The sequence below is a fragment of the Carlito syrichta genome, unplaced genomic scaffold, assembly GCF_000164805.1.
Source record: "Carlito syrichta isolate Samal-C Ts95f unplaced genomic scaffold, Tarsius_syrichta-2.0.1 Scaffold316209, whole genome shotgun sequence".
NCBI lineage: Eukaryota > Metazoa > Chordata > Mammalia > Primates > Tarsiidae > Carlito > Carlito syrichta.
In genome coordinates, this window is record NW_007260305.1 from 1 (window position 1) to 9,990 (window position 9,990).

General features: G+C 53.6%; 1 protein-coding gene across 1 annotated transcript; it reads left to right on the top strand.

Moving 5' to 3' along the window:
• Nucleotides 1-574: 574 nt before the first annotated feature.
• On the top strand, nt 575-9,839 carry LOC103276493 (integrin alpha-3-like; the record flags this gene model as incomplete). The annotated part of the gene is made up of 14 exons (XM_021706920.1): nt 575-707; nt 780-916; nt 1,497-1,646; nt 1,743-1,840; nt 2,121-2,268; nt 2,527-2,598; nt 3,163-3,242; nt 3,324-3,401; nt 4,518-4,620; nt 4,781-4,963; nt 5,167-5,298; nt 6,019-6,132; nt 7,035-7,137; nt 9,721-9,839. Coding segments are annotated over 14 exons (1,650 nt in total), but the record flags the coding sequence as incomplete, so codon positions are not given.
• Nucleotides 9,840-9,990: the final 151 nt, after the last annotated feature.

Consider the following 9,990-nt stretch of genomic DNA (forward strand, 5'->3'; position numbering starts at 1 on the left):
GCCGGGAGCGGCCACTGCACTCCAATCTGGAGTGAGACTCCAACTCAAAAAAAAAAAAAAATCTCTTAATCTTGGATTCCTTGCCTACAAAACAGAATTAGTAATAAGCAGTTCATGGAATTGTTAATTAAATGAGATCGTGTACAAAAATCCCTTAGCACAGCACTCTTACATGCCCAAAGTGCTCAAAAAATGTTAGTTGCTAAGAAAGTGACAGTAATGATGGCAATCACCCCAAGATCTTTATGTGAACAAGGATATTGGATCAAAAGGCAAGGGGAGACAGAGCTGGGAAGCAGGGGGCTGTGTATGGAAGGGGATCTGGGCTGGGATCAGAAGACCTGGGTTCAAGACTGGGCTGGGCCACCAATTGGCAGATAGCTTCATACGAGTCCTTCTGCTCTCTTCGCCTCAGTTTCCCCATTGGTGATTGTGACCTCTAACCCTGTTTTCTATGGCTCTAATGGAATGAGAGAGAAGGGGCCAGGGACCACAGACCAGCTTTGTGTTGTGGATGCCCGGTTTTGCCGCTCCTTTCTCCAGAAGGGTCCTGGTTTCCCTTTGCCCATTCCAGGGGCGAGAGCTAGGGCCTGGATATGTGTGTCCCCCTGTGACCGGGCCTTCCTCTACATCCCCCAGTGTGCAGGTGGAGCTGTGCTTTGCTTACAACCAGAGTGCCGGGAACCCCAACTACAGGCGAAACATCAGTGAGTGCTGGGGTGCAGGGTGAGGGGGAGCGTGCTTACCGGCCACTTGCTGACGACCTTGCCTGCCTGCAGCCCTGGCCTACACCCTGGAGGCCGACCATGACCGCCGCCCACCCCGGCTCCGCTTCGCCCGCAGCCAGTCCGCTGTCCTCCACGGCTTCTTCTCCATGCCTGAGACAAGCTGCCAGAAGCTGGAGCTGCTCCTGATGGTGAGAGAGGAGCAAGGGGCGGTATGAGGGCTTCAGCGTCCCTCGAGGATGTGGCTAGTGTCCTTCCAGGTCAAGGGTGAGGGACTGGGGTCGGGGAAGTCAGTCTGGAAGGCCATAGGTCTGCAAGGGGTCCCATGCACAGCACCCAGCGCACGACAGGAGAGATGGAGAGCCTTGGGGTGGGGGTGGGGCCAGAGGGCACCGAGAGAAGTGAAGGGTGTGGGAGCTCCCTCTGGGAAGAAGGGGCCCCTGAGTGTGGCCCTTCTGTGGGACATCAGGGTGGAAGGGGGAGAGCTCACCCTGGAGACCCTAGGGATGAGGAAGCCCAACACCCTCCCTGGAGATCAGAGCCCTATCTCTGCTCTGGGGGGGGTCGGGAGGGTAGGAATTTCAATTTAGTGATCAGACTAGAGAGAGTTCAGCCTCAGTGGCAGGTTTGCAGAGTGGAGCGGGCCCCAGCTTCTCTCTGGGGTTCAGGGTGGTGTGAAGATTCAACTGGGTGGCGGCAGGGAGAGTGGGAGGGTGGAGGGACAGTGTGGGGACGGTGAAGGGCTGGGCTTAGTTCGACCTCCCTCCCCAGGACAACGTCCGTGACAAACTCCGCCCCATCATCATCTCCATGAACTACTCTTTACCTTCGCGGATGCCCGATCGCCCCCGACTGGGGCTGCGGTCCCTGGACGCCTACCCGGTCCTCAACCAGGCGCAGGCTCAGGAGAACCACACTGAGGTGGGGGGGCTGGGGCCCGGGCTGAGCCGGAAGGGCGGGGGCTGGGAGGACACTATGGGTAGTGCGGATGCCCATGCTTCCAACCACTACCCTCAGGTCCAGTTCCAGAAGGAATGCGGGTCGGACAACCAGTGCCACAGCAACTTGCAGATGCGGGCGGCCTTCGTGTCGGAGCACCTGCAGAGGCTGACCAGGTGGGATCTGGGCTGCCTGATTGGCTGATTGTTCAGGGGAGGGGCGGGGCTTCGTTGGCTAGAATGGTTGAGGGGCGGGGCCTCGTGGCCCTTGAGGGGTGGGTTTTGAGCCAGGTGGGTTGGCCAGAAAACAGACATTTCCTCCAGGTGACTAGAGGGTGGAGCCTGGTTGTCCCGAGAGGGGGCTTTTCCTCCTGGGGGATCCCAGGGGTGGCGCCTAGCTGACCTAGGGAGGACCCTGAAGTGGGCTTTTGGCTGAGTGCAGGGCTCCTCCTCCCAGACTCCAGTACAGCAGAGACGTCCGGAAGCTTCTCCTGAGCATCAACGTGACCAACGCCCGGACCTCTGTGCGGGCCGGGGAAGACGCCCACGAGGCGCTGCTCACCCTGGCAATGCCCTCCAGCCTGCTATTTTCCTTCGTGCGCCCTGTGAGTGCCCGCTGCCAGCCTCAGTGCCCAAGTGGGACTCCACCGGCTTCTTGCAGGCCATATGCACGTCATGTTCCCGTGCTGTTGTTTCCCATCTGACCCCTACTCTGGGCTGGGCCTCCTCGGGTGCCTGCAGCAGCTCTGCTGCTTGGGGAGCCCCTTTCTCAAGCCTCTGGGGCTTCTGGTCCTGCACACAGGGGAGAGGGGACAAGCCCTACTCTGAGCCAACGGCTGACCTTATCCGCCATCTTTCCTCAGTCTGGGGCCTGCCATGCTAATGAGAGCGAAATCCTCTGTGAGCTGGGGAACCCCTTCAAACAGAACCAGAGGGTGAGCACTGACTGCACCCTCCCAGTCCTGTGGGTCCCAGACTGCTCCTCCAATGAACTCCTTATCCTTTTTTCTTCTGCCCGTCTGCCTCCTGGGCTTCCTTGAAACAAAGGCTAGCGTGGGGAAGGGCGAGATCCAGTAAGGGGTGGAAAGAGGCCCAGAGACTAAGAAAAATGGGGCCCTAGGGAGCTCTGCACAAAACTAGAGCAGGTGGGGGTGAGGAAACCACTTTTACCAAGTGCCAACTATGTGCCGGGCCCTGAGCCCAGCGCTGTGCTTATTTTATATGATGTAATCCTCACAACCTTCTGAGAAGGTAGAGTCCATTTTACAGGACAGGAAACACAGAAGATGTTAGTAGCTGGCTCAGGGTCATGTAGCTCAAAAGTAGCAGAGATGTGACCCGATAGAGAAGAGGGGGGAATGGGAGACCCCTCGCCCAGAACGGAAGGAGGAGGAGGCCAGAAAACCAAGTCTCTGGAGTGTTGTTCTGTCCCCGCCTCCCCGTGACATCATCCTGCCGGGCCCCAAACACCCCTCTCTGCCTCCTGACCCTCGTGGCAGATGGAGCTGCTCATCGCCTTCGAGGTCGCCGGGGTGACCCTGCACACAAGGGACCTTCAGGTGCAGCTGCAGCTCTCCACGTGAGTGACCTCCAGCCAGTCTGGACCAGACGGGGCCGCGGCGTCCTGGGTCTCCTTCCTACCCCCGCATTCCTTCCCCAGGTCAAGTCACCAGGATGACCTACTGCCCGTGACTCTGACTCTGCTGGTGGACTACACACTCCAAACCTCGCTCAGCATGTGGGTACCGCCTGCCGCCCTACCCTTTGCCTGCTCTGCCTGAGCAAGCGCCTCCCTGTCCCTGAGGTATCTCCAAGCTCCTCTGATACCTCTTGGCCAGGTGTCCTCAGGCCTTCTCTTCCCCTGAGTCATCCCTTCCCTTAAGGACAACAGTCACTGTCATTATCGTTGTTATTATTTTCCTGTAAAGCAGATAGAAGGGACCTACCATCCTGGGCTAAGGTGTTGGTTCCTGCCATTTTGTTTTGTTTTGTTTTGTTTTGTCTGAGTTGGAGGTCTTACTCTGTTGCTCAGGGTGGAGGGTAGTGGCACAATCATGGTTCACCATAGGCTCAAACTGCTAGGCTCAAGAGATCCTCCTGCCTCAGCTTCCCAAGTAGCTGGGACTACAGGCATGCACCACCACGCCTGGCTAATTTTTTTATTTTTTTGTAGAGATGAGATCTTGCTATGTGGCCCAGGCTAGTCTCAAACTCCTGGGCTCAAGCAGTCCCCTTGCCTCGGCCTCCCAAGGTGCTGGGATCACAGGCATGAGCCACTGTGCCTGGCCCTCCTACCATTTCTTTTTTTTTTTTTTTGAGTTAGAGTCTCACTCTGTCACCCAGACTGGGAGTGCAGTGGCCGCTCCCAGCCACCGCAGCCTCGACCTACTGGGCTCCAGCAATCCTTCCGCCTCAGCCTTCCAAGTATTGGAACTATAGGCATGCACTACCACGCCTGGCTAATTTTTGGTTTATTGTAGAGATGAGGTCTCACCAAGTTGCCTAGGCGGGTCTCGAACCCACGGGCTGAGACAATTCACTCACCTCGGCCTCCTCCTACCATTTCTTAAGAGCTCATTGTGCTAAGGATTTTATATACATTATCTCACTGACTTCTCACAGCAGCCCTGTGACGTAGCAGCTACTATTAACTCCATTTTACAGATGAGAAAACCGAGACTCGGGCAGGATCAAGAACTTGCTTGAGGCCACACAGCTGCTAAGTGGCAGAGCGGGGGTTTATACCTGGTCTGTCTGATGTCAAAGGAGCCATAGTTAACCAGCTTTGGAGCCCACCCCCTCTGTAGGACCCGTCTCCTGTCCTCCATGACCCCAGCATCTTTTTCACCCCTAGCATGAATCACCGGCTGCAAAGCTTCTTTGGAGGAACAGTGATGGGCGAGGCTGGCATGAAAAGTGTGGAGGATGTGGGAAGCCCCCTCGAGTATGAGTTCCAGGTAAGGGGACTGCTGGCGTCCTGGGCTAGACTCCTAGGAAGGATGATGGTTGTTTTGTTTTTGTTTTTTTCCTGAGGTCTGAGAGTGGGAAGGTTGGTGGTTGGTGAAAGGGAAGTGGTTTTCCAGGCAACAATGACCATGACTCTTCTTGTGTCCACAGGTGAACCCAACGGGGGATGGGCTGGCGACCTTGGGGACCCTGGTCCTAGGTCTTGAGTGGCCCTATGAGGTTGCCAATGGCAAGTGGCTGCTGTACCCCACGGAGATCACCATCCACGGCAATGGGTCCTGGCCCTGCCGGCCACCTGGAGAACTTGTCAACCCTCTCAACCTCACTTTCTCTGTAAGTACACCATCGGGGGCTCTTTCATTTGCATCTCATTTGCATTGCTTCTCATTTTCATGCTGTAAGGCAGAAAGGCCAGTATCTTCCCCTTCCTCCCTTCCCACCCGTTGGACACCTGACTCTCTCCTCCCTTTCCCTCCTCCACCCCTACCTCCACTTCTTCCTCTGCCCTTCCAGCAAATCTCCTCTTCTCTCTCCAGGATCCTGGGGACAGACCACCATCTCCACAGCGCAGGCGGCGACAGCTGGACCCAGGGGGAGGCCAGGGAGGCCAGGGTCCCCCGCCTATCACTCTGGCTGCTGCCAAAAAAGCCAAGTCTGAGACTGTGCTGGTGAGTGGCCAGGGCTGGGCTGGAGGGGACTGCGCCCATACCATTGCAAGGTGGTACCCCAGGGCCCACGAAGCAAGGGAGACAGGGTCTTCACCAGCAGACCCCAGTGTGATGCGGTGATGTGGCCGCTGCCCTCAGGAGTCTCCAGACAGTTGAAGGAGACTTACCTCCTGCCTCAGAGGGTGCCCCACTCTGATGGGCGAGCTTCCAGAAGGCTGACATGGACTCTGTCCCAAGGAGTCTCAGCCTGTTGGGGGTGACAGAACTGCTGAAAGCCTTGGACATCAGAACTGCATGGAGGGGATGGGGGGCAAGTATGGGGCAGGGCATTGTAGGTGGGCAGGGCGCCCTCTGTAGTGAGGGAGAGAGGAGCAGGCCTAGCAATAAGTTAAGGCCAAGTTGGATGGTGGCCCCCCGGGGCTGCAGCTGGCAGGAACAGAGGCTCAGCATGGGCGGGGTTGAGAAGCAGGTGTTGGGGGCTGGGTCTCATTTACGTGAGCAGAGACCAGATTTCATGGCATTATATGAGCGCCCAAAGAATGTCTAAAATGTGTCCGTCAGGGTTTAGGGGACCTGTGCGTGAGTGCAAGGATGAGGTCAGGCCCTTTCGGGTCACACAGGGGTGAGACAAAGCCTGGGAGGGGTCAAAGGTAAGGAGCGAAGCGTGAAGAACCTGGAGAGCCAGGCTGTCTCATGTCTTGTGTTCCCTGGCCAACTCAGACCTGCACCAATGGCCGCGCCCGCTGTGTGTGGCTAGAGTGCCCCATTCCTGATTCCCCCGTCGTCACCAACATGACCGTGAAGGCACGGGTGTGGAACAGCACCTTCATCGAGGTCAGTGCCTGGGTCTGGAGGTCTCCACTGTCACCCACCCTGGTGGGGAGAACAAGGCGAGGCCAGGGTCACAACCGGGCCGTGTGTGTGTGTATGACGTTGCATTTTATGCACAGTTGTATGCCTGTTACCGTGTGCCATGCCATGTTATGTTTGTGCATCTGTGGATGTATACGTGTATCTCCAGCCAAAATGACCTTCTCTCATGGGCCCGTTACTTTGTCACATGTCTGTCACTCTCTTACCCAGTGCCTTTGCCTAATTCCTTCCTCCCCCTGGAATGCCAGCTTTCCCTCTGTGATCTTGTGTGTAAATGCCTGTTCAACCTTCAAGCCTTCACCATCAGTGAGGTCTTTTCCGGTTTTTCAAGCTGAAAATGGCCTCTCTCTTTCTGGACACCCACGGAACTTTCTCAGAAGCCATACATGCCACTGGTCATGCTCGACTCTGGGCTGCCGTCTTTCATGTCATCTAGATCACCTTTTCCGTACATGACTAGATTATAAATCTTTTCAGCTTTATGGGCCACAGGGTTTCTGTTGCAACTGCTTGCATCTGCCACTGCAGCACAAAATGAATGGGTGTGGCTGGGTGCCAAAGATACTTTGTTTACAAAAGCAGGTGCTGGACCAGATTTAGTCCATGGGCCTGACCTAGACTGTGATCTCCATCGTCTCTGCTGTCCTCAGCATCCAGGACAGGCCCTGACATACAAACGAATTAGCAGATAAATGAATGATGTGCATTTGTGTGTAGAGGAGAGGTGTGGCTGGAAGATCCTTTTGGGTGCCGCTTAAGGATGCCGCCTGGTGGGAAGGTGGTGGGTGGGGTGCTTAGGGTCAGAAGGGAGGCTCAGAGGGACTTCAGCTGCTTCTCTCTACCCTCTTCTTTCCCCCCTCCAGGATTATAGAGACTTTGACCGAGTCAGGGTAAATGCCTGGGCTACCCTGTTTCTCCGAACCAACATCCCCACCATCAACATGGAGAATCAGAGCACATGGGTAAGTGGGCGTGTTGACCAGGACAGCCCACTGGCTGTTGACAGTCTCTGGCCAGGGCATGGGAGCGCAGAGCATCCTTTAAGAGTACATTGACAAGCCAGGCTCGGTGGCTCAGCCTGTAATCCTGCACCTTTGGGAGGCTGAGGTGAGTGGATTGCCTGAGCCCGCGGGTTCGAGACCCGTCTGGGCAACTTGGCAAGACCTCATCTCTACAATAAAAAAAATAGTAATAATTAGCTGGGTATGGTAGCATGTGCCTGTAGCTCCAGCTACTTGGAAGGCTGAGGCGGAAGGATCGTCGGAGCCCAGCAGGTCGAGGCTGCGGTGGCCAGAAGCGGCCACTGCACTCCAGTCTGGGCGACAGAGTAAGACTTCAACTAAAAAAAAAATAAAAATAATAAAAGTTGTAGCCATAGCCGGGTGTGGTGACTCACACTTGTAATCCTTGGAAGGCTGAGGCAGAAGGATTGACCTACTGAGCACAGCAGGTCTAGGCTGCAGTAGCTGTAATTGTGCCGCAGTACTCCAGTGAGACCCAGACTCAAAAAAAAGCATTGTAGACATTTTAGTGTTGTTGCGTGAAGAACTTGAATGGCCTACTGCCCATCCAGATACTCTTCCTACTTAATTCTTCTAAGCTGATTATTATTATTATTATTATTATTTTTTGAGTTGGAGTCTCCCTCTGTCTCTCAGGCTGGAGTACAGTGGCACGCTCATGGCCACCCTAGCTTCTTCTATCTGCTGGACTCTGGCGATCCTACTGCCTCAGGCTTCCAAGTAGCCAGAACTACAGGCACGTGCAACCACACCCAGCTAATTTTGTGTTTAGTGTAGAGACGTGGGCTCAGGCAATCCACTCACCTTGGCCTCCCAAAGTGCTAGGATTACAGACTGAGCCACCAAGTCTGGCATTTTTTTTCTTTTCTTTGTGTTGGAATCTCACTCGGTTGCCCAGGCTGGAGTGCAGTGGCACACTCAAGGCCACCCTAGCTTCTACATGCTGGGCTCTGGCGATCCTTACGCCTCAACCTTCCAAGTAGCTGGAACTACAGGCATGCCCTACCATGCCCAGCTAATTTTTTAAATTTTATTGCAGAGATGAGGTCTTGCCAAGTTGCCCAGGTTGGTCTCGAACCTGTGGGCTCAAGGAATCCTCTCACCTTGGCCTCCCAAAGTGCTGGGATTATAGGTGTAAGCCACTGCGCCTGGCCAGGAAGTAAGTTTTTGAAGGGAGAAGTTCTCAGGGGGTAAAAATAGGCTTCAGGCTGGACACAATGGAAAAAAAGATCAAAAATTAGCCGGGCGTGGTGGCGCATGCCTGTAGTTCCAGCTACTTGGAAGGCTGAGGCGGAAGGATCACCTGAGCCCAGCAGGTATAGGCTGCAGTGGTTATGAGCATGCCACTGCACTCCAGCCTGGGTGACAGAATGAGATTCCAACTAAGAAAGAAAAAAAGAAGAAAAATTGACTTCAGGCAGAGGATTCAGGGCAGTGTGATGGTACTAGGTTAATTGTGCTGAGGGGCAGTAATGAGGGATCTATTAAAAAAAAAAATCAGAAAATCTCATAATTAAATGTCTGAAAGTTTTTGCCTAAGACTAGTTTAGGGCCCAGCAAAGATAAAATGTATTTTCCTTCCTCCTGGCTCATACATTAGAAAGAGCCCCTCTGTCACAAGAATTCTGACTCGCATGAAACCCAAACCCCACTTAAAATATTGGAAACAGGCCGATGCATGCTCCTGTCATGCCAACTACCCGAGAGCCAGGGTCACTTGAGGCCAGGAGTTCAAGGTTCGCCTGAGCCCAGCAGGTCGTGGCTCTGGTGGCCGGCAGCGTGCCACTGCACTCCAGCCTGAGCAATAGAGTGAGACTCTGGCTCAAAAAAAAAAAAAGGATCAGGCTCGGTGGCTCAGCCTGTAATCCCAGCACTTTGGGAGACTGAGGCGAGTGGATTGCATGAGCCCATGGGTTCAAGACCAACCCGGGCAACTTGGCTAGACCATGTCTCTACAAAAAAAATTAGCCGGGTGTGGTAGCACTCTCCTGTAGTTCCAGCTATTTGGAAAGCTGAGGCAGAAGGATCACTGGAGCCCAGCAGGTCAACGCTGGGTTAGCCGTGGATGTTTATGCCACTGCACTCCAGCCTGGGTGAAGGAGTGAGACTCCAACTCAAAAAAAAATTAAAAATAGAAATAAATAAAGATTGTATTTCGGAACCATGCAAGAAATACAGCATGGTTTGTATAAACACTGACATAAAAGTGAATACTTAATTATAAGCAGAATTCTCATTATTCTAGTCCAATTAATAAGTACTATTATCTTGAACATTTCATGGAAGATGTCCACTGTGCAGTGTCCATTATGCAGTATTATTCCTTTGTAGAACACTTCTTAACTGATAATACACTTTGTAAGTTAAAGTTAATTGAATGCTCAGACTTGAGGGGTTTGATTTTAAGAGTTACTGAAGAAATGCAGAAGTCTTATTAACTGTAAAGCTAATGGAACATGAAGAGTATGGCAATCTGAATATTCCAGAAAGGCCTCACACCCCGTATGCTTCTCTCTCTCTCGTTCAGTGACTACGCTGCAGCTGAAGGAGGAGTTCCTGGATGGAGAGGATTATAATTTCCTCCAGGGAGCGTCTGATCAGGAAAGCAATGGCTCTGCCAATTTCTACATCAAACAAGAGCCATGACACGGCTCCAGCTGAGGGCGAGAGGGGAAGGATTTTACACAGGACTGATTTCTAACCGATCCGGCTGTACAGGGGGCCCTTCTACTGGGACATTTTGCTAAATACAGACAATTTCAGTTCCAGATTTTTCAGATGGGTGGGGAAACTATTT